The sequence below is a fragment of the Gracilinanus agilis genome, chromosome 3 (genome assembly GCF_016433145.1).
Source record: "Gracilinanus agilis isolate LMUSP501 chromosome 3, AgileGrace, whole genome shotgun sequence".
Lineage (NCBI taxonomy): Eukaryota > Metazoa > Chordata > Mammalia > Didelphimorphia > Didelphidae > Gracilinanus > Gracilinanus agilis.
The window spans coordinates 415536807-415562196 of NC_058132.1; the positions used below are offsets into that span (position 1 = coordinate 415536807).

The following is a 25390-nucleotide window of genomic DNA, read 5'->3' on the forward strand; positions in this document are numbered from 1 at the left end:
TTATTTATTAATTCAATAGTTCTTTTACTTTTGATTTTATTAATTTCTCCCTTGATTTTTAGTATTTGTAATTTAGTTTTCATCTAGGGATTTTTAATTTGCTCACTTTCTAATTTTTTGAGTTGCATGCCCAATTCATTGATCTCTGCCCTCCTTAATTTGTTAATATATGCATTCAAGGATATAAATTTCCCCCTGAGTACTGCCTTGGCCGCATCCCACAGATTTTGGTAGGATGTCTCATCATTGTCATTTTCTTCAATGAAATTGTTGATTGTTTCTATGATTTCTTCTTTGACTAGCTGGTTTTGGAGAATCGTATTATTTAATTTCCAATTAGTTTTTGATTTTCCTGTCCAAGTGCCCTCACTAATTATTGTTTTTATTGCATTATGATCTGAGAAGGTTACATTTATTATTTCTGCTCTTTTGCATTTGTTTGCAATGATTCTATGCCCTATAACATGGTCAATCTTTGTGACTGTGCCATGTGCAGCTGAGAAGAAGGTGTATTCCTTTTTGTCCCTATTTATTTTTCTCCACATATCAATTAGATCTAATTTTTCTAGGTCTTCATTCACCTCTCTTACCTCTTTCTTATTTATTTTTCGGTTTGATTTATCTAGATCTGACAGAGGAATATTTAGATCTCCCACTAATATGGTTTTACTATCTATTTCCTTCTTGAGCTCTGCCACTTTCTCCTTTATGAATTTGGGTGCTATGCCACTTGGTGCATACATATTGAGCAGTGTTATTTCCTCATTGTTTATGCTGCCTTTAATCAGGATGTAATGACCTTCCCTGTCTTTTTTAATCATATCTATTTTTACTTTGGCTTTGTCAGAAATCATAATAGCCACTCCTGCCTTCTTTTTCTCATTTGATGCCCAAAAGATTTTGCTCAAACCCTGAACCTTAAACTTGTGTATGTCAACCCGCCTCATATGTGTTTCTTGTAGACAACATATGGTGGGATTTTGGTTTCTAATCCACTCTGCTATTTGCTTCTGTTTTATGAGCGAGTTCATCCCATTCACATTCAGAGTTATAATCATCAGTTGTGCATTTGCTGACATTTTCAAATCCTCCCCCATTCTTACCCCTTCTCCTTAAGTTATATAGTCAATTTTGATGGGTAGTTGATCCGTGGTTGCAGGCCCAGCTCTCTTGCCTTTCTGAATATTGTATTCCACGCCTTGCGGTCTTTTAGTGTTGAGGTTGCCAGATCCTGTGTGATCCTGATTGGTGCTCCTTGATATTTGAATTGTTTCTTTCTGGCTTCTTGTAAGATTTTTTCTTTTGCTTGGAAACTCTTGAATTTTGCAGTGATATTTCTTGGTGTTTTCCTTTCTTGATCGAATACCGCAGGTGTTCTATGAATCCTTTCAATGTCTATATTGCCCTCTTGTTGTAGGACTTCAGGGCAATTTTCCTGAATTATTTCTGTTAGTATGGAGTCCAGGTTTCTATTAATTTCTGGTTTTTCTGGAAGACCGATTATTCTCAAATTGTCTCTTCTAGACCGGTTTTCTTGGACTGTCACTCTCTCATTGAGATATTTCATGTTTCCTTCTATTTTTTCAGTCTTTTGGCTTTGTTTTATTTGTTCTTGTTGTCTTGAGAGATCATTAGTTTCCACTTGCTCAATTCTAGCCTTTAGGGATTGATTTTCGGCTATAATCTTTCAGTTTTCGGCCATAATCTTCTGGTTTTCGGCCATAATCTTCTGGTATTCCTTTTCAATCTGGTCATTTCTGGCGTTCAATTTCTGAGCCTCACTTTCCAATTGCATGATTCTACCTTTTAAACAGTTATTTTCTTGCTAGATCTCTTCCATTTTCCTCAAAATCTCAGTTTTGAACTCTTCCATAGCTTGTGAGGAGTTTTCCTTATTTGAGGAGGGTCCGCATGCTTGTTTGTTCTCCTCCTCTGTTTGCTCGGTTGTCTGGATTTTCTCTGTGTAAAAGCTGTCGAGTGTTAAAAGACTTCTTTTTCTTTTTGTTATTCTTTCTCTTCTGAACTTCCTGAGACTGAGTAGCCATTGTTAGCCCAGCAGCTTCTCAGATTTATCCTCGCGCTCAGTGTCTGTCCGCGATCTATTGGCTCCTGAGGTCTGAGTTCTGGTTTTTTCCAAGGTCAAGCCCCCTGGTGGACCCCCTTGCTTGATCCTCTGCAGGAGGTTCCTTTACAAGTCTCAGGGCGCTGCTTCCACAGTCGTATACCCGTCCACACTGGTTCCCCACTTAGGCTTTAGTTCCTGGCTGTGTCTGCCTCCACCCACGCCTCCGCAGTGCCTGCGCTCTCAGCCTGAGCTCTGTGCCCTGCATCCTGCTCCCGTGCTCAGATTTCGCCTGCGTTTTTTGGCTTAATGGGGTCCTAAGTCTTGCTGCTCTCAGGAACAGGCCCCGGAGCTGCCAATGACTCGATGGGTGCCCCAAACTTGCTCTATTTCTTTTTAGCTGGCTTCGGAGGTATAGATGTTGTGTGTTGAGGGGTTGGGGGTGGGGTGGTTGCTCAGCCCACGATTTCGTGAGGGCTGTTTCACCCCTTTATAGCATGGAAATGCCTCGATTCCACGTACCTTCCACGCTGTGCCCTGTTGTGGGGGTTCCTCCGTTCGTCTGGACTTGTTTTTATGTCCCCTTGAGGAGTTTTCTGTGTTTCGGTCAGGAGAGGTTAAGAGCTGCTTCTTACTCTGCCGCCATCTTAACCCGGAACCTCCTCATAGACTTTTAAAAGTGGAATACATTTATTTGGATCAATTTTTATGCAGATTCTAACTTGAGAGGAAATTATTTGGATAATGTTCCAAAATGTTCCAATGGGATTATTATATAGATTTTGACATCTTTTTTTTTTTTATCTTTATATTATAGCTATTTTATTCCCACTTAAAAACTCTTGCTTCCAGAATAGTCATACCTAGTGAAACTGCATTTTACCTTCTACAACTTAACATGGGAGCAAATTAGTAGTAGGTTTAATAGTCTAAGTCAGTGCTCTCTTTTTCTCCCAACAGAAATCAAGTTTTATACTTGCAGTCTTCAATTAATCTCATCAAGTTTAACAATGCTGTACCACTGAAAATAGAAGGGAGTCCAATCCAGTTTGATCCAGTGTTAAATCAAGGTTTAGAGTTCTTAAATGCTGTGTCAACAAACTGAAAATTCTAGCAAATTGAAAAGTTTCTGAGTATCACTCTAACTTCAGAAATTATGACTGCAACAAATTCTGTCATGCTATCAGAAAAGAGAGATATGGGTGAAAGTAGAGGTGTCCAACTCCCTTTGTGACTAAACTAAAATGGGGTATATGTTTGACAAAATACAACATTAGATAATGTTAGTTTGTGGTTTTCTAAGAAATGTATAAGCCACATGGATCCATTTCTAATTAAGTTTGACACCACTAGACTAGAGGATAAAACAAGGAGATTTGGAACTTGTTGAAAGATTGGAGACAAGGATTAGTTATTAATGTTAAGTTGGAGAGTAAGCGCAGAAATCTAAAGCCTTATACTCTTTAATTATTATCAGTAATTTGCAAGAGGACATGTTTGTTAGGTTTGTAGATGACACCAAGTTTTGAGGGCTACTTAGTATATGAAAACAGACTCCAGTTCCCACAAGAAACTCAATAGGCCAGAAAATCCAAAGAGATGGGCATTGAATTGGGATGAGTGTAAAATTCTATAGTAAAGGTCAAAAAATCAATTCCTCAAGTACAGAGTGTGGGACATGTTGCCAGACATGTAAAAAAGATCTGGGGGCAAAGAATTGGAAATTTGGAAGGTGCACATCAATTGGAAGAATGACTGACTACATTAAGGTATATGAATAAAGTAGAATTATGACACCTTAAAAAAATGACAAAAGGAACGGCTTCATAGAAACCTGGGGCAACTTGAGTGAACTGATGCAGAGCCAAATAAGCAGAATGGGGGAACAGTCCATATATTTTTGATAATGAAAAAGAAAGCAAACAGGAAAGGCTGATGAAAAATAATGCTTCTTATATCTTGGCAGACAGATTAAAGGTGGCATGAATTGTCAGATATATGGGTTTATTTTAGTTGATAAAAGAGGAATTTTCTTCGAGAGGCAGAGAATTGTGGGAGAATAAAAGGAATAATGGTAATGATAAAAAAAGCATCAATTAAGTTAAATACTAAAAACATACATAACAGAAGAGAAAAAATTTCAGAAGAGTACTTAGATAAGCAAGGAAGCACTGGAATACTGGTGCTAAATTTAAATAAATAAATATGTGTGTGTGTTTTAAAAACCAAACTATATGATGGCAATTCATAGTGCCAGATTTAATCCTCTATTTTGTTCTTTTTATAAGGAAAACAATTTGCTGATGTTTGTAAAATTTATCATAATAAAATGTTTTGAAAATTAAAAATAATAAATCAGGGACTAAGGCAAAAAAGAAAAAGCTGGTTTTAGCAGATCCCAAGTGCAAAATAAGTGGCATAGGGTAGCCAAAAAAGTAAATGTTATTCAATGCTATAGTAAGAGAGACATAATGTCCAGAATGAGGGAAGTATCAATTCTACACTCTACCCTGCTCAGGCCACATATTCAGTATCATGTTCAATTTTGGGTTGGAATATGTATAGAAAAGCATGACCAGGACAGTCCTAGGACTGGAGAACATGCCAGATGAGAGCTGATTAATGAACTGGGGATGTTTAGCATTGAAAAGAGAAAATTTAGAGTGGATATGATAGATGTATTTAAGTACTTGAAGGGTTTTCATGTTGAGGAATGACTAGGTATTTTTGCTTGGTCTCAGAGGACAGAATTAGGAGCAATGGATGAAAATTTTCTGAGAAACTAGCATGATGTAAGATAAAACTTAATAATTAGAGCTATCTGAAAACATAGTGGGCTGCTCTCTTCAGGGGATATTTAAAGCAGAAAGTGGATGACTCAAAATGACTAATATGGAAAAATGTTTTACATGACTGCACATGTAAAATCTATATTAAGATTGCTTACCATCTCAGGGAGGGGGGTAGAATGGATGGGAACAAGGGAGGAAATGTGGGAAGGAGGAAGAGAATTTGGAACTCAAAACTTAAAAAAAAAAGTTTAAAAATTTACATGTAAATGGGAAATATTAAAATATTATTTTAAAAAGAAGAAAATCTTAATACCTGGAGGAGGAAAAAAAGTGGATGACCATGTTTTTGGAATATTCTGAATGAGATTTTTAGTAGTTTGTGTTACACTACATTTCAATTATTGGATTCTATTTTTCTTTGTTAAAGTATGAAAGACTTTTGTGTTTCTTTATGTGTCTGAAGTTTATGAACCAACCCAAAGTCTGGAGAGGCTCAGCTCAACACTAACAAGTCAGCCACTGAGTAAGATGGTTATTTTTTGGCCTCACTAAATTGTGAAATTACTAAGGTGATGAGGAGTTTTGATTTGTATTACTGGAGGGAATGATCCCCTGAATGAAATCATGAGTATTTCAAAATACTGAAGTATATCCATAGGTTTAAGGTTTAAGCTACCAATTAGTGAGGATATACCAGACAGAACAGTTGCAATCTGTCTTCCCTCATCCAAAACTTTGGTTCTCCCCAAGACTGTACTCAATAGACTGAGAAGGTTTATAAAGGCAGAGACTCATTATACTCATATATTCTTCCTAATGTTTTCTACATTTTGACATGATCTGAACACTTAAAATGAGTTAAACTGTGCATTTATGAAGTCTACAGCCCTCACTGACAATTACTATAAGATGAAATGAATGAGAAAATTTGCTGAATTTTATTATCTATTTTTTGTTTTGTGTTACATAGCTGAACCTGGAAACATTACCTAATTACTTTGTGATGAATGTCTCTTTGGTAAGAAAGTAATAGTTTCATAATCAAAGAATCACTGAATTTCAGAGTTGAAAGTTCTATGAATGTCCTATGGTCCAAGCCACTACTTTCTTGATACATTAACATCTTCTATATAATCTCTGACAAATGGTTCACCAGTAAACACATGAAAACTTTCAGTGATACATAACTCACTACCTAGAGAGGCAGTTTATTCCATTTTTCGACAACACTTTAAAATTATTCTTCTGTTCAACCTTAAATTTTCCAAGTCAAGCAAAATAACCCTAATCTGAATAAATTTAAAGAGCAATTATTGAGAATACACCTAGTCTATGTAAAGTACCAGGTACCATACTTTAGCTATGGGGTTTCAAAGTCTATTTTCCTCCATCTGAGAGACTTCCAACCACAAAGTTCTTGCTTTATGTAAATGGATTGTTCTGTAAACCCCTAGGTAAAGCCTCACTTAATACAAATTTACCCTTCCCATAGAGGGAGGGGGCTGGCACCTGGTTCAGGTTCAAATTCAAAGACATGTAGGTCCTGGGGACAGAGAAGCAAGAACAGGAGAAAGAAGACTGGTGACATGTAGACCTGGAGAGAGACACAAAAGGTACCAGGCAAAAGTCTCCTTTCTTGGAAGTGCTAGGTGGTAGTCTCTCTGGATCTGTTCTTTCATTTGGAAGTTTTTTAAAAAAATAGGTTTTGGGGCTTTTTTTGGTAGGGGGTGGTGGGAGGCTACTAAGCAGAGACAGGAAGACACTGAGAGACAGAGAGCAAGCACGGTACTGTATGGGTGTTTTTTTGAAAAAAGATTTTTTTCAGAACTTTTCACATAAAGTTGAATTTGTATAATGCAATTTACATAAGGTGAGTAAGAATTGTCTATATTTGGAATTAACCTGTAAGTCTTTTTCACTCTATGCTAAACATTAATAGTTTCCACTCACATTCAGAGTAGATGCTTCTAAGTGAAAGCCAAAGGAAAAATAACCAAGAGGAAACTTTGGAGGACGTAGGACCTCTCTCTTGTTACAATAGCATATTTATGCCATCCTAGGTATAAACATCTGAAGAATTTCCACTTTTAGATCCTGTGATTCTACCAGATTCTACTGCTTTTATTTGCAACCCATTCCAATGTGATCTGTCCCTTTCTTTAATTTGAGTCTATATAACAATCCCCATTTGCAATGGGAATGAACTTCAAAAAAAAAATTTTTAGTTGGTAACTTAGCAAATTACTCAAGCATCATCTTGTTCTCTGGTAGAATCCAGTAAACTAGCTTGAAGTCTGCACCCAATTATGCTGGACTACTAAAACTGGTAAAGAAAAATAAATGGTGTGACTCCAACTCTAATTTAACTCTACAGCAAAAGCAGAAAAGGATCTTACCGTTGGAGCTGCTAGCAGCAGCATTAATCCACAGGTAGAAGCCCGCTTTCCCAATCTATCTGAGATCACCCCTGCCAAGATTCCACCTGAAAATGAGAGAAAGATAAGTGTAGCATATTGGAAGGAATGTGTGCTGTGCAACTCCTCAACAGAGCGCAAGGTTTGGAATCAGGAAGACCTGAGTTCAAATCTGGTCTTGGACTCCTGTTTGTCTTAGTTTCATCATCCCTAAAATGGGGGGTAATAGTAATTGATGCCTACCTCCTAGGGTTGTTGTGAGGATCAAATGAGACAATAATTGTAAAATGCTTAACACGGTAACACATATTAATCTTTATATAAATATTAGTTATTATTATTCACTATCATTGCAAGATTAAATTGGGTCTGATGTCTAACTACACTTACCTATAATGGGGCATCCAACTTCAGTATGCCACTTGAATCATTCTCTTATTAGCTTTTAACCTTCTTAGGTTTGTAATGATTGACAGTTATGTTGTGATGATTTATTTCTTATTAATGTATTTTTAATCTTGTTCTCATTGATTACTTAATTAGCTCATGCCCTCCCATTCCAGTTCATTAAATAATTAATAAATGGTGATTTAGTTAAGAAAAGAAATTTTTGCACTGGTAATCACTTTTATTTCTTCAGTGTTAAATATTAAACACGTGGAATTTATAAAATCCTTAAGTTGAATCAAGAAGAAAGCAAAGATATATATAATCATTCACATTATTTTGGCTTTGACTAAGTTTCAAGCTATTTGCATAAGACTCTTCCTGGATTGAATGATGAAGCAATGCTGGGTACCTATATCAGAGGCAGAGTTGACCTGAGAGCTTTAGAGAGGGACATTCTTCTTGATTCCTGCTTCAAGAGAGCACACATATGGTTCCAGACACTCTTCAGGGAGGGTCTCATGGAGACAAAGAACCTATGGGGGAAAACAACTTCTCAACAATTCCCTGATTTCTATCTTTCCTCCTTAGGGAATTTTCCTTTGGATAACTTGGTTAAGTTATTGTATCTCATTTCTAGAAGGAAAGCTCATTCACTTTGTGAATTGTCTGGTATATTCTAAGCTGTATAATTTTTGTTTTCTGTTTTTCTGTTTTGGGATAAATGGGTGTAGTCACCATTCAGAATTTGTGATGGTCTTTTGGGTAGCTAACATATGGTGGGAAGGAATGAAGTCTGCAGAAATAAGGTTGGAGTGCGCTTTTTCCTTTAAGGAAAAACAACCAGGAAAGTGGCTTGGACCTAAAAAAAAGTTCCCTTTGACTAGCAATATTTAGGTGGAGTTGAGAAGATAAATGAAATTTTATTCTAACTGGTGGTATAGAGCATTGATCCTGGAGTCAGGAAAATTTTGAGTTCAAATTTAGTTGTAGAGCTTTCCTAACTATGAGACAGTGGGCAAGTAACCTAACTTTTGTCTCAGCTTCCTCGACTATAAAATGAGGATAATAAGTGCTCCTACCTTTCAGGATTGTTGTAAGGATAAAATGAGATAGTGTATAGAGAGGTACTTAGCATAATGCCCAGCACATAGTAGGGTCTGTATAAATATTTATTTCCTTTCATTCTGCCCTTCCTATCCTGTAGGCTTCATTCTCAGGAGAGTGCAGAGCAAGCAGGTCTCTTCTCTTCATCCCTGTAGACAGGATTAAAAGTTTCTCCAGGGATATCTATCCATGCTGCTCCATGATGTGCATTTGGAAATTCTTGTGGCTGTACTCGTAATTTATTTGGGAAATGCACATAACTCCTATGTGTCCTATGTCTTCTCTTCAGATATCACAGGAGATAGTCTTTCCAAAATACTTGCCAGCCCCTCAAAACTCTTCGTATAATTCTTATTGGGATATAAAGTTTCTTGATAACATCACTTATGAAGTTTGCAATTAATTTGTTCTTTTCTGACCTTTCCAGATTCTTCTTCATAGGTCTTTATGGACTCCATAGGGAGAAGCATTTCACAGCAAGCCGTTTTCTCAACTAATTTTTAAACTGCCCATAAGCTTTCTCATTAATCATTTTCAGGTGTTATCTGGCTTTTAGAGCTCTAGTAACAGTATCTGTAGATTTGTGAGATGAATATTAAAAGTAGGGGTTACATGCATAATTTAGTAGTGAGATACCTCTTTTCTTCAGTTTTTAGTGCCATCAACGGAATTTGTAAAAACATCTAATTAAAAGTTATCGAATTAAGATAATTTTTTGTTACCTAGTTTAAAAGCTTAGCTCCAACCTTTTGAAATTCTTCCTTCTCCTTATCTCTATTTCTTCCTTTCTTTTCTCCCCAGCTTAAAATTGAGCAGAAGAGAGCCACTCTCAATCCTTATCTCATCCATTAAACATTTCCTGATCTCCCTACTCCCTAGAATTGTTCTTAGAGGTTATCTTGGGGAATTCTAAAGCTCATGTTTTATCTTGCCTCATACTTATTTTTATATATGTTGTCATATATCAACCAAAGAATTACATAAGGTCCCTTAAGGTTAAGATTGTTATTTAAATTTTTTTTTTTTACCAATTCCATGTAATAACAAAATTCTACGTGTTCTCAAAAGTTATATAATCAAACTTGTCTCCCTTCTTCCCTTCCTTTGGCCCTCCCAGAGTTGGCAAGAGATTTGATTTGGTTTATACATGCTTTATCATGCAAAACATATTTCCATAATGGTCATTTTTGAAAATGAATAGTCACATAAAACCAAAATCCCAAAACATAAACCCAAATAATTATAAGTGAAAGATGCTATGCTTTGATCTGCATTCTGACTCCAAAAGCTCTTTCACTGGATGTGGATGGCATTCTTTTTCATAAGTCCCTCAGAATTGTCTTAAGATTGTATTGCTGATAGTAGCTAAGTTTATCAGAGTTGATTATTCCACAATATTGCTGTTACTATTTATAGTGTTTCCTTGGTTCTGCTTATTTCACTCTGCATAATTTTTTTCAGAACTTTTCACATAAAGAGGTATAAATGAAAGGAGGTTTATTAATTCAGAAAGATCTGGATTCAACTTCACTCATACTGGCCCATGGGCTAGTCATTTGCTCTCCCAGTATTACAGGCAACTCTTAAGACAAGCTACAGAATAGTTATAGATCTATGTTGGTAGAGGGAGTCCTTACTTGGAATTCCCTACATACATGAAATCATGGATCATAGTCCCACAAAAAGTTGAAGAGATTGAAGTAACTTAAGAATAATTCTAGAGGGCAGCTAAGTGACTCATTGGATCAAGAGCCAGGCCTAGAGATGTGAGGTCCTGAGTTCAAATTTGACCTCAAAACACTTTCTAGCTGTGTGACTGTGGGCAAGTCACTTAATCTTTGTTTGTATTGGTTTCCTCAGTTGTAAAATGGGGATAATAATAGCATGTATCTCCCACAATAATTGTGAGTATAAAATGAGGTATTTGTAAAGCATTTTGCAAACTACAAAACACTAAATAAATCCTAGTTATTATTATTATATAGTAGCTGTTTAATAAATCTTTTTTGAATGAATGAATGATTTAATGAAGAATGCATGTGGAGATGATATAAGAAGTGACTATATTAAGGAAAAATTGGGTGCTAGGAAACCTATCACTAACTAAAATGAGACATTTCTCCATTCCTATATTGATGTATTTTCATTGAGTAGTTCCAAATGTACTCTGAAAATACTCAAACTTGAAGGTTAGGATAAATAAGATCTATACAATGGCAGAAATTGAGATGTTCTGAAGGAGAAAGTCAAGGTGCAGGGGAAGCAATTCTGCTAAGGAAACTATTATTCTTCATGAACTGTCAAATGACAAAAGGGAAATAGTTTTTTTAGACAAGGCAAGTATGATGGTAATACCCCAGTTATGTACAAGTTAGGATATGCCAACCCAGAACTAAGTAGAAGAAAAAGTCCCTCAAGCTACTTTCACTATAGTTTCTGATTTTCACTCCTTAAACCTTTACTTAGGACTTAATTAGCTCTAATTAATCATATACTTTTTTAATTGATGAATTTTGTTTTGACAATGCAGATATATAAAAAATACCCAATATCCCCTCTTCTTCCAAGTGTAGATGATGAAAAAAATTAAGTAGAAGTAGTTGGTAATCTAGTAGCACACAGTTCTTAAAAATGTCAAGTTATAAAAAACATTAAATAAGGTTAAACCTTAGGTTTATATTAAATATTAAATTAAATTAAAATTATATTAAATATTAAATTAAATTAAATAAACCTTAGGTTAAACCTAATAAGGTGTATATATCTACATGGGAAGATGATTCTTATAACTCCTAAGAACTTTATCACCATTAGGCAGTTAGAAGTAGGGCATAGACAAGGGTTGAGGTGAAGATTCTGAGTTGATATCTAAAAAAATAAAATAAAGGGGTGAGAAAAAGGAATGCATTGGGAGAAGAGAGAAATAGAATGAAATAAATTATCTTTTCTAAAAATTTTATTTTTACTATGCAAAACACACTTACTTCTATATTGGTCACTGTTGTAAGAGCACTACCCACCCCACCCCCCAAATAGAAGAAATTATCTTACATAAAAGAAGCAGGAAAGAGTTTTTATAGTGGAGGGGAAGAGGGAAGCACTTGAACAATAAAAAGAAAAGGGAACTATATGCACAAAATTATTTAAAGCAGCTCTTTTTTTGTGGGGGCAAAGAACTGGAAAGTGAAGGGATACCTATCAATTAGGGAATGGCTGAGTAAGTTATAATATATGATTATAATGGAATACTATTGTGCTATAAGAAATGAGGAGGAGGAAGAGCTCAGAAAAACCTGGAAAGATGTATATGCAAACTGATGCAGAGTGAAATAAGCAGAACCAGGAGAACATTGTACACAGTGACAGCAATACTGTATGATGAACAACTGTGAGTGGCTTAGCTATTCTCAGCAATACAAAGATCCAAAACAATCCCAAAGGACTCATGATAAAAAATGCCATCTGCTTCCAAAGAAAGAACTGATGGAGTCTGAATCCAGACTAAAGCAAGCTTTTTTCATTCTCTTAAAATTTTTTTTTGCTTGAGTTCTCTTACACAAAAAGATTAATATGCAAAAATGTTTTATATGATTGCACATGTAAAATCTATACTGGATTGTTTACCACCTCAGTGGGAATGTGAGAGGGGAGGTAGAGCGTTTTAGACTCAAAACTGAAAAAAAAAATGTTGGAAACTGTTTTTACATGTAATTAGGGAAAAAAGAAAAGAAAGAAAAAAAGTCAGATTATAAGCACATGTCCAGCCAATGACAATTTACAGCTATAGAAAGTAGGCCTAGAGAACTGAGAGGTTAAATGAATTGTCCCAGTCATATAGCCAGTATATATTAGAAGAAGCACTTAAATCCAATTCTTCCTCACTCCTAAACCAACTCTTTCCACAACACTTTATTGCCTCTATCACAAAGCCAAGTTGTGCCAGATTATAGAGGGCCTTCAAGACCATGCAAAGAAGTTTTAAATTTACTAAGTAGGCAATTGGATACCAACAAATATTTTGAACAAAAGAAGTATGTTTATATATCTATGAATGAGAAAAATTAATCTGTCAGCAACTTGAAAATTGGATAGTTGATGATGAATAAATCAAATCATCTGTAGTTTCTAAGAAATGGAGGGAAAATTACTATCCCCAACCAAAGAACTGCTCTGGGACAGTGATGTGAAATTCAGATTAGAATTGGGGGACACTAAACATAAGTATGCCTCAAAGCCACATGATAACTTAGCTTTAAATGTGTATACCTTTTGACCCACTATTAGATTGATTTCCTAAGGCAATTAGGGAAAAAGAAAAAGGACTTATTTGTTCCAAAACATTTCTTTCTGTGATGCTAGAGAACTGGAAATTGAAGGGATGCTCAGCTGATAGAAATCCAGGTCTGGAGACAAAAGGTGCTGGATTCAAATCTAGCCTCAGATACTTCCTAGCTATGTGGGTCTGGTTAAATCACTTAACCCCTCATTGCCTAGTCCTTACCACTCTTCTGCTTTGGAACCAATACATGGTATTGATTCTAAGATGAAAAGTAAGGGTTAAAAAAAAAAGAAATCAAAGGGGGCCCATCAGTTAGGGAATGTCTAAATAAGTTGTGGCACATGATTGGTATGGAATATTACTGTGCCTTAAGAAATGATGAACAGGTTAATTTTGGAATACCACGAAAAGACCTACATGAAATTATGAAGAGTGAAATGAGCAGAACCAAGAGAACATTATCTGCAGCAATAGAAATATTATTTTAAGAATGGCTTGTGTATGTATGTCCATATCCAGACAAAGAACTGATAAATAGAAATAAGTAAGATATAAATATTTTTGGTCAAATGATGTCTTCCCTAATGGAGGAGAAGAGGAGTGGGGGAATTAATTGGATATTTTAATGTAACAAATAAATGGATATTTTAAAATACAATGTTATGTGTTTTATTGTATTTTTACTTTTTTTTGTTAAATATTGCTCAATTTCAATTTGATCTGGTTCAGTCCATGCTCAGGAGTGCTGCAACTTTCCATGCATTTGACATCCCTCCTCTAGGGCAGTAATAGTAAAATGTTTTTATTTTGACCTGGATTGTCATTTTAAAAAAAGAGGATTTTTGATACTTTTGTCATAGAAAAAAACCCACTTCCCTCTATCCATTCCCAGATGCCTCCTTTTAGTGTTTCTTTTTTACTCTATACAAAATGTACTGACTACTCAACCATAGTTGACATTTATATCAGGGTGTAATAGAAACATAGCTTCTGAAAACTGGACGTGATCTTTTAAATCATGGAATCCAATTTCCTTATTTGACAGTTGAGATAATGAATTGCTAAAGTTCACGATGCAAGTTAGTGGCCAAGGGATCTGAAAACCTATCTCTCAACTTCCAGTTGAGTGTTTTTCCCCCCACTGTATCAAGCCAATATCTACTGAAAACACATGAGAATAAAGTAGATTAAGTCTTATGTTCTGAGGTGGTAGGGCATTGAGAATTGGTTTAGAACTATGTGGTTTTAATTTTGAATCAAGCTTCTCTCATGTACATAATTCCTCAGAACAGACTAGATATGGCTAGTAAAATATTTGTCCCAGTGGAACTTGGAATGAAAAACTTTTAGAGCACGGGAAATCTTATCCCCATAAGTTCTAAGAAACCCTACAGAATAATTATCCCCAAGACTATATAAGTACTTTCTGATAATAACAGATTAAAACACAGGGTCAATAGCACAGGACTTAGAAAAATATCCATTCCTTTATATTAAAACCTATACACAAAGAGGGACCATAAATTATCTGCTAACTGTCTGTCCAGATGGGGGAAAAGAACATCAAACTTACCAATGATTCCTCCAACATCAAACAAAGTGGAGAGATCCCCAGCTTTTTTGGCATCAAAATGGTCTAAGTAAGTGATAAATAGAATATTTGATTACTATAATGACTTTTACCCCCAAATCAGGAGGTAAAGTCAAAACAAGAAGTCTTTTCAAAAGCACACACACACATGTACACAATGTTTAGAGCTATGCATTTTTTTTTGTTTAAAAGCTTCATATTGAAATTGAGACTATCTTGTTTATCTTGATATATTGAATTAATCCAGACTATAGCTTGATTAAAACTATCAGTCTAAGTTACAACAATTAAAAAAATTATGTTGTCCATAGAGGTATAGAATCATAGTGAATCAATGCAAATAACACTAACTGAGGGAGTAGTGTAGTTATTTTCCTATTTCCAAGGACTATTCTCATAGTCCCAGAATTATTAAATATTTAATATTACAGATTCATAGTAAAGAAGTTCTAGCAATGCCTTCTATTTTGAGACTTGGAGTCAGAAGCATCCTGGTGCAAATTGGTGCTGCATCAGAATAATATATAACATAAGAAAGAAAAATATTTATACTTCCAGCAAAATGAATACTTACCTACATTTGTGATATAGAGTGGCAGCCAGAAAAGAAATGTATAGCTGACCAGCTTGGCAAATAACAAACAAAGAGAAAATTCTATGACTCCCTGAAAAACAAAGAAAATGAATGTTTTTTTTAATCTTGCATTTTTAGCAGGTTTATATAAATGTACCAAGAAACATTTAATTTCTTTCTTATAGTTATTTCTTCTGGGATTTAGTTTTGGGAGCACATGATCTACAAATTGAAATATAATACAAACAAAAGATAGCATACTCTATCCAAAGCACTAGATCAAGCAAAGTCTAATATATACTGGCCTGGAGCTAGTTTCTATTTTTTAGGGCCCAGTTTCACCTGATTTTCATCTCAAGTAATTCACTCTTATTAAAAACTGGCTATCAATAAAATCCCTACAGTCTTTATTTATTGAGAATCAAGTGTACTTATTATGTGTTCCATGGATATAATTTAACCTTGGATTATTTAAACAATTAAAATATTCCCTAACCCTTCTATCTTATCTTGCAAATACCTTATCACTATTCCCTTCACTGCCAAACTTCTTAAATTTTTTTTCCTACATCTTATGCCTATATGTCTTCTATTCCATGAAATTTGGTTTCTTCTCTGACTACTAACTGAAAGTGCTCTTTCAGAGATCATTCAACCATCATATCCAATAATATTTTTCAATTTTTACTTCTTAACCTCCTTGACCTCTAATTTTTTTATGCTGATGACCATCTACTCCTACTGGAAATTCCCTCCTTCTTTGGCTTAGCAGACTTTTCTAGTTCTCTCCCTACTTCTCTAATTGCTCTTTGTCATCTTGCTCACTCGCACAGTTTCAACTCTCATTTCTATGTAGATAACTACCAAGTTTTAAATCTCTATTTGTGATCTCCTTTCTGAACTTTGGATCCATATTTCCCAAAACTAAGACATCTCTACTTCAGTTTTCTGCTCAGGGCCTCCCATTCAACTATCTCCTTTATGATTTAATTATTTTGACATTCACCCAATTTTGGGGAGGGAATTATTTTAGACTTTTCATTTCTCATGTTGAATTAGTTATCAAGCTTTGTTGATTATATCTCCATAACATCTTTCATATTCATCTTATCTTCTTTATTTTTACTTCCACTATTTTAAAATAGAACTTTATTACTTGGACTATTTTAATAACTTCATTATAGATCTCTCATTCTCTACTCTCTCCTGATTTCAATTGATTTTTTCAAGTTGCTCCTAGATTAATTTTTTTTTCAACCCTTACTCTTGTGTCTTAGAATCAATACTGTGTATTGGTTCTAAGGTAAAAGAGTGTCAAGAGAAAGACAATCAAGTTTAAGTAACTTGTATATGTATTAAGTAACAACAAAAAAAAGCCCTATGGATAGTTACTTACACAGTAAAGTAACAGGGTCACACAGCTAGGAAGTGTCTGAAGCTGGATCTGAACCCAGGGTCTCTCAACTTCAGTCCTGACACTTTATCCTCTGTCCTAGTTGCCTCTCAGATTAATTTTTCAAAAGCATAGATGTACTACTTATGCTCAAAATATCTGATGGTCTCAACTGACTGCCAAGTAAAGTTAAAATGTCTTTTCATGGTATTGAGGTCCCCTATAATCTGGCACTACGAAGCTTTTTTTCATTAGATAGAGGCAATTAAAGGTTGTGGAGAGAGCTGAGTTAGGAGCCAGAAGATCAGGATTTAAGTGCTGCCTTTAATACAAAGTGGCATTATGACCGGGCAAGTCATAGCACTCTATGGGCAGCTCTCTATGGCTATAAGTTGCAGAGAAGGTAGTGACTCACATTTTGGTGGAGGGTATTTTCTCATCTGGGATTTCTATATACCAGTGAAATCAAAGGCCTAAACCTATCTCACCTTATTTTTTCTTCCTACACTCCACATTCCAATAAGCCGTATGATTCTTTGCTTAGACTATTCCTTTTTGTCTGTAATATATTACCTCCTACTCAATTTAAGCCTAACCTCAATGCTACTGCCTCTCTACATGCACTTCCAATTACCTCCTACCTTCTCCTTCAAACCTGATATAAAACTTCATTTTGTACATTTCAAGTACACGTATAATGCTGTATGTTACAGTTAGTATATTTGTCTTATTCTGCTAAACTGCTAGGTTTTTCTAGATTTTATATCTTTTCCCAATACCTAACAGTGCTCTGTACATAATATATTCCTAACAAAAATTTCCTGAATTTTTATGACCAAAAACATTATACAAATAAACAACCTTCTCTTCTCCCTAATAAGATCTAAATTCTGACCCTTATAGATCTTTACATAGGGTAACTAGGGATATATATATATATATACATATATATATATATCCCTAGTTATCAGATAGCTTGGATGTAAGTAAATAAAAGTCCTGTAGACATTTGTCTAGGTATTGAAAGATAAATTTTAACATGGAGAAAAATATATATAAGAACAAAGTTTCTGAGTTAAAAGCTATTTATAAGTACTTTGTTATTTAATTTACTTATTTCACATTATTTTCCTTTGCATGGTCTATGTTTCAGGCTAAATGAATCATTAGAATGAATTCACTTCTTACATTTGAAATGTATGTCTTCATTACCACCTTATCTTTCTTTAAGGCTCAGCTCAAATGTGATATCTTTTACACATTTTTTTCTGACCCTTCCATCTTTAACTATTCTTAGAGCATGCTGCTTGTATTTCTCTTTGTCTCAATCATTCACTATCTTGTATTTTTTTGTACATGTCAGAATAGGTCCAACCAAATAGAAACTCTTTGAACAGTGCTTTTGTTTCCTCCACATACTTAGCAACTATTACCTAATATTTATAGGGAATAGAGTAATGGGAGACCTCTAGTTTCAATTTGGCAGGAATGTAATTTTCAGCTCTTAAACTGAATCTTTTAAATGTCTTTCTAATCTATGTTTGTGTTTCCCACATTTTGAATGTGTTAAATTTATCCCAAGGGGAAGGGTAGAATCTTTCTAAATATATAAACTGAGTAGCACAAAGCAAAGTCATTCGCCATCTAACAGCTGATTTTGAAAAAATATGCTAGGCCTCCAGGTATTATCTTTGTCTTTGCCCCTTTCCACATCTTAATAGTTTATAGTATTTGAATGTTGAAGTATTTAAATTTATTTTTATTGGCCGGTGAAGTTTCTGTTGAACTAATCAAATAATTCTAAAAAAGAATTTAAGTTATCAGAAACTCATTCTCTAGCATCTTAGAAATTCCTCTCCTCCTAATTCCCTTCCATCCCATTCTTGGAGCTCCTCAATATTTGTAAGGCAAAAAAAGTTACTAAGATTGAAATAAGAGAATTGCTTTGCCTCATCATTCCACTCTACTCCTCATCATGCTTCCATTTGAATTTTCTTTTCTTTGCTGAAGAGGTAGACTCTAATATGCCAAAGAATCTGTGAATATTTATTATACTTCTATATTTCTTAAAATGCTCCTACTATGGTTTCTTGCCTTAGAATCTTCTTTTCTTCCTTCTCGAATTTATTTAGAACTTCGCAGCTTCACACTCCTTTCATTATTAGTCTAAGATGGCAAGGAAAAATAAGCCTGGCAAATATATAAAATTGCTGAGAACTTAATTTTAACTATTCCTTCAAATTCTTCAAATTATCATTTAAATTTAAGTAATTTAATTTCTATGTTTCTTTTAAAATATTTATATCAGTGGAGTGAGAGTCAGGCCTAGAGACAGGAGGTCCTAGGTTCAAACCCGGCCTCAGCCACTTCCCAGCTGTGTGACCCTGGGCAAGTCACTTGACCCCCATTGCCCACCCTTACCAATCTTTCACCTATGAGACAATACACCAAAGTATAAGGGTTTAAAAAAGAATTAAAATATTTATAAAATTAAATGCCTATCTAAATATATTTGCATGCATGTAGGTACATATCAACCATAAAATTCATAATGCAGAAACTTTTTAGTAGGACAATTGAATAAAACTATTCATTAATGTGTATTATGAAATGATACCATATCTGAGACACAAAATAGATATTGACACTTTGTAGAAAAATACTCACAGGTATTCTCAAGGCACCTAGGAAACTGATTGCTGCCATTCCATTTCCTCCATCACCATGCAGTACTGTGACGAACTTTGGCTGAATTGTACCATTTTCACCATCTGATAACAAACTCTGAATCTCTGGATCCTGTTTACAAATCCAATTACAAAAAGAAAGATATTCTATTTGATAATCAATTTATACTGACTGTATTATTAAATTTTCCCTCAAATCTCTCATTACAGTATAAAGGGGATCTTATTTTCTTAGAGACTATTTATATAGAATTTAAAGGTTAGAAAGGTTTGATAATTGGGAGGTTAAATATGGGCCTAGCAATAAACTGTATGTCCTATTTCCTAAAAGTTGCCTGAGTGGTGAGGTGCTCAGCATCATCAGATAGCTTGGATTACAAACTGGGTTGGTGGAAAATTTATCAATACTGATGAATGGTTTTTTGAAATATCAAGGTAAACACTGGCTAAGCTAGTAGCCCTTTCTGTAGCATAATACTTTACAATACTATCGATCAGTGACATCAAACTACTTCTACAATGCTATGGATTTGTAATTTCATTAATGTAAATATTCTCTCCAGTCATGAAGATCACATTCTACTATTAGCTTTAGAGGCTCCAGTTCACATCTTCCAGTAAACCCTTTATTAAGGTTCTACCCAATATGCTGGCAGTCTTCCTGTTTGGCTTTGTGTGGGTAGTAATAGAGCATGCAGGATGCACATTAGTTGGACTTCTCTCCCACTATGTGTCTAACCCATTTCCTTTTCCAGTCATATATTTATTAAGTAATATCTTTTGCAACACTTCTTACTGAAATGCTGCATCCAATTCTCTTCTACCATGAATCTCTTTCGCTCTTTGAGTGACTTCAAATTTTTCACAAATTGTGGTAGTCTGTGTTTTATAGCAACATAATATTACTGGGAAAACTTGAGATCTTTGTTTCAAAGAGAAGCTTGGCATCATTAGCTGATTTCCCAAATGCAATCCATTCATCTTTTTCCATAACAGTCTAAATTCGTTTTCTACCTATAGTATCAATCCCAGATATGTGTTCCTGAAACATATCTCGAATACTGGAAAACTTACTTCATTCCTAGTTGTTGCTCTCTGGGTAGTCAGGGAGAATTCTTTTGCATAACTATGAATCTTGATTAGAAGTCTTTGCAATAATAGGGGGCTGGGTACAAGGTATACCTGGTCACTTTAAAGTAGGCTTGAAGGCTTTTCTTGGGAATGCCTCCAAAATTATAACTCTTCCAGATTTCCTATTTCTGTCAATGACATTATCATTATTATTTTTTTGGCTCTCAGGTTTATAACCCAGAGATCATCCTCAACCCCTCACTTTTATTCACATTATTTTGATACATCCTCAATTGTTCTCCATGTCTCATATCGTTTTCCATATGCCTGTCATAGTAAATACTCTTAAGCACAGATTCAACCACTATCACTCTCCTTATAAATTCCAGGGGTTCCCTATTGCCTCTCTTATCAAATAATAATTCCTCTGTTTAGCTCAATCTATTCTAGATGCTTTCCATTTCTTCTAGATTCAAATATAAGATCCTCCATTTAGATTTTAAATTCCTTCACAACCTGACCTCAATCTATCTCTCTAACCTCATTGCATACTGCTCCCCATTTTATACTCCTGATCCAACTGATGTGTCCATCTCTCTGTTTCTTAGATAAGGCATGCCATCTACTGAATTTGTGACTCTGCACTGACTGCCTCCAATGACAGGAATACACTTCCTTCTCATTTCTACCTTACATAATCCTCTTTTCCTTCAAGGTACAGACCTACATTAAAGTTTTCCTGATTTCTCTAACAGATGGCGCTCTACCTCTTTACTTTGAGTTGAACTACCTTATATTTTCTGTTTATAGTCCATCCATATGTATGTACTTATTATATCTCTGCTTAGAAAGTAAGTTCCTTGAGAATATGAATTGTTTCATTCTTGGTATTTATATCCCCATGCCTACCACACAGTGAGTACTTAACTCCTTAGGCAGTAATCTCATAAAAGATCCCAATTTGGATTAGTAGTTTAATTTTCTTTTCTTTTCTTTTTTTTTTATTGGACCTGTGATTTCATCATTCTAAAGAATTCCTATAAAGTTGTAGAGAATTCTTGTTACCTATTCATACATAATTTACTGTCTCAGAAAGTTTTCTAAACTAACAAGAGGCTGTGATTTATATAGTGAAACATGGCCAGTGAAACTGACTCTCTCTACTATATGAATAGTGCTGGTCTGCCTATGATTATCTTTTATAATAATTATCTTTATGAACTATTTAGTATAAATATACCAGTCCTTTAAAACAGAATTTGTATGTTTGTTTGTTTTTTTTCTTTTTAAACCCTTGTACTTCGGTGTATTGTCTCATAGGTGGAAGAGTGGTAAGGGCGGGCAATAGGGGTCAAGTGACTTGCCCAGGGTCACACAGCTGGGAAGTGGCTGAGGCCAGGTTTGAACCTAGGACCTCCTGTCTCTAGGCCTGACACTCACTCCACTGAGCTACCCAGCTGCCCCTGTATGTTTTTAACTCATACATTTATTGAGCTCCTACTCTGTGCAAATCACTGTGCTAGGTCGAAAGGATGAATAAGAAATGGGCTTTGCTCTCAAGGATAGAGACATAAACATAATATTTGATAAGTGCATAAGAAATAGAAAATATTATGAAAAATTTGAGGATTTTAAAGATCAATTCTAGCTGTGGAGATCAGAATTTTGCTTTTTTTTTTTAAAGAGGGATTATGCCCTATCTATATCCTAACAGAATTGACACTTTGGAATTGGGATGCTAGAGAAGATTTTTGAGAGTCCCTTGGATAATAAGGATATTAAAACAATCAATACTTAAAAGAAATAATCAGACTATTCATTGGAAGGTCAAATTCTGAAGCCACAGTTTAAATACTTTGGCCATGTAATAAGAAGACAGGAATTAATGGAAAAGACCCTGATGTTGGAAAAGAGTAAAGGCAAAATGAGAAGGTGATGGCAGAAGATAGATAGGTATTGTCATGGAAACAATGAACATAAGCTGGGACAAACTTCAGGAGATACTGGAGGATGGAAAGACCTGGAGTACTATGGTTAATGGGGCCATGAAAAGGTAGATCTGATTCAGTGCTTGAAGAATAATAAAATTCAGCTAGCTGAATCTTTATCAGATTTTGGGCTAGAACAACTTACTTATTAAGTGTGCATTCAAATAAACATGTGATATTAGCATATTAGTCTAATAAGCAGAGTTCAAAAACTTTTAGTATCTTGACTTCAATTTTAATACAAATAATTATTTAAATCCTTTTTTGTACCCTCTATTTCCAGGCCTTACAATCATGTGATATTTGCATACTTTAGGAAATCCATCACATATTCACCTTAACTTATGACTGTTGGAATTCATATTATTGTATTATAGGTACAACTCACTCAATAAATAATAATAAAATAGTCACAATAAATATTTGTTGGCTAACTAGGTCCATAAGTAGGGAATCTTTGCATGCCAACATTCATAAAAAACAATGAATGGCCTTTCAAAGTAAAGCTAATTTTCCAATCTACAAGGAAAGGGTGTGGCAGGCAAGAAAAGCCAGGATTTAGGTTAGGAAGCTGAGAAACAGAAAGAAAAGGTAAAGGAATAGAAAAGTGGCACACCCTCATTAAGACCTGAGAAAGCAGAGATGCCCAAGACAGGAACAATTACAATGAACAGACAAAAAACTTCTTTCATATTTCAAAAGATGTGACTTTATCAGTGTATGTGTAATGGAATCCTCCCCCACCATCTCCTCAGTGCATGCTCAGACACCATCCCTGACGTCCTCGTGAAAGTCCCTAAGTATGCAGAGTAAAAAGGGTCTCACAGTATACAAGTCTTTGTGATTTGCTATGGCCAAAGAAACCATTCCCTCCCTAGAAACCAGTCTTGGGGTAATAAACATCTCTGAATTTAGCTAAGCTGGAATTTCAGTGTCAATCTATTGCTGAGCCTACACTTGCAGGCTGCCTAGCACCTTCCAGAGTCTAAAATGCAAGAATCTGAGGGCATATCTATGCTTTGTTGATACATCATAGCAGAATGAGGAAGTAACATACAAAGGAGTGAATGGAAAAAAAGATGTTCTGGTAAAACACAGGGCATTTAGAGAATATGGACATCATTAAGGTAACTAGCATTGTCTTTTGTCCTAAAATCCACAGGAAAGAGAGCAACAGTAATGGTCCATACAGAGGTCAGGATAAGGTTTCAAAATAGTATATGTATGTTTCTGATTTACATGCTAGTAAAATGAGTATAAACTGCAGTTAGTATTCATTTCAAATTTTAAAAAATTTCTACTTTTGCTTTTCAGGATAGAATAAAAAAAAAAACCCAATAAACTAACCATGCTGAGTCACACACAAATGTAAATGAAGACCCAAAATATAGTGCCATTGAGGACATTTAGCACAACTCAAGGGTAAATTTGTTATATTCTTATAGTTCCAAATAATAACTACAATCTAGCTGGGACTATTTTATTCATTATATATACACTTTTTTTTTTTACAAATTACATTTAATATTAATTTTCCTCACAAGTTTTCCTAAGTTATAGGATCAATTTTATCTTCCTCCCTTTTCTTCTCCCTCTTGCTGCTGGCAGGTGATTTAATCTGTTCTATACATGTTTTATCATGCAAAACATATTCCATATTGTTCATTTTTGTAGGTGAGTCATCTTATAAACCCAAACCCCCAAACATAAACCCAAATAAACAAGTGAAAAATGGTATGCTTTGATCTGTATTCTGACTCCACCAGTGATTTCACTAGAAGTGAAGAGCATTCTGTGTCTAAGTCTGGGGCTATTTTAAATAGCTCATGTGGTAGTATTTAGGTATATTAGAGAGACATGTCTAGCTTTACATTAAATATATAAAGCAAGGAGCAGCTAGGTGCTCAGTGGATAGAGAGCCAAGCCTGGAGATGGGAGGTTCTAGGTTCAAATCTGGCTTTAGAGACTTCTTAGGGTTGTTTAAAAAAATGTATAACATTATAACATTAGCAGTAACAATTAAATGGGAAACTCTCATCTGTATTATTATTTTCCCTTGAGATACGACCAACTCATTAAAATGTTTAAATATTTGGTAATTAGGATCTCCTTTAAGATACAAATCACCATCTCCACTCTCTTAAAATCTCAATTTAAATTGTGCAGTAGCCATTACACTTAAATTTCCCCAAACAGATGGAATATCTGTATGCATAAATGCAGGCTTGTTAAGTGTATAAATCCTTTTCAAGCTTCCCACTTAAATGAAAACACAAGAAGAAAACAGAGAAGAGTACACAGAATTAAAAACTACTAACAAAGCCAGCTGAAAACATTTTATAATCGCAAATGTACTTTAAATCAGAGTTGTCAAACATGTGTCCTACAATACCTCCCAGTGTATCCTGAACCAGATTGTAACTGGGAAACATATAACAAGATAAATAAAAAGACAATAAACATTGGTAATAAAAACTGTCACCATGCAGCCTACAGGATTCCTCCTATATGGTTATTTTTTTATTTATTTTTTCAAGCTCTTACCTTTTGTCTTAGAACCAATATTGTGTATTAGGGTTCTAAGGCAGAAGAGTGGTAAGGGCTAGGCAATGGGGATTGTGACTTGCCAAGGATCACACAGCTAGGAAGTGTCAGAGGTCACATTTGAACCCAGGACCTCCTATCTCTGGGCCTGGTTCTCAATCCACTGAGTCACCTTACTGCCTCCACCTATATGATTTTTAAATGAGTTTGACACCACTGTTTTAGATACTCATATAATATTTTAAAGAAATCCTAAAGTCTTTCCTACCATAAATAAACTCTTTTCTTCTTTTTACTCTATGTAGTACTTTTGCATATTGTGGGAAAATAGTTTATTTTATTGTTGGGGAAAAATGATTATATTGTTAAATTCAACCCAATGTGATTAAAGGTTGTCCACACCCATGTTGCCTGACTTCAGTAATTGTAGGATTGCTGGAAATAGCTACAAAGAATTCTGAGTTCCCGCCAGGTCCTGGATCCTCCCAAAGAATTCTTGTT

General features: G+C 34.9%; 1 protein-coding gene across 1 annotated transcript in view; it reads right to left on the reverse strand.

Moving 5' to 3' along the window:
* Positions 1–25390, reverse strand: part of SLC37A1 (solute carrier family 37 member 1) — a 137019-nt gene that overhangs the window by 29801 nt on the left and 81828 nt on the right. Inside the window, exons 10-13 of the mRNA XM_044670259.1 lie at positions 19267–19398; positions 15207–15297; positions 14615–14677; positions 7251–7336 (exon numbers count right to left, since the gene is read on the reverse strand). Coding sequence (XP_044526194.1) covers positions 7251–7336; positions 14615–14677; positions 15207–15297; positions 19267–19398 — 372 coding nt within the window. The remainder of the gene's footprint in view (positions 1–7250; positions 7337–14614; positions 14678–15206; positions 15298–19266; positions 19399–25390) is intronic.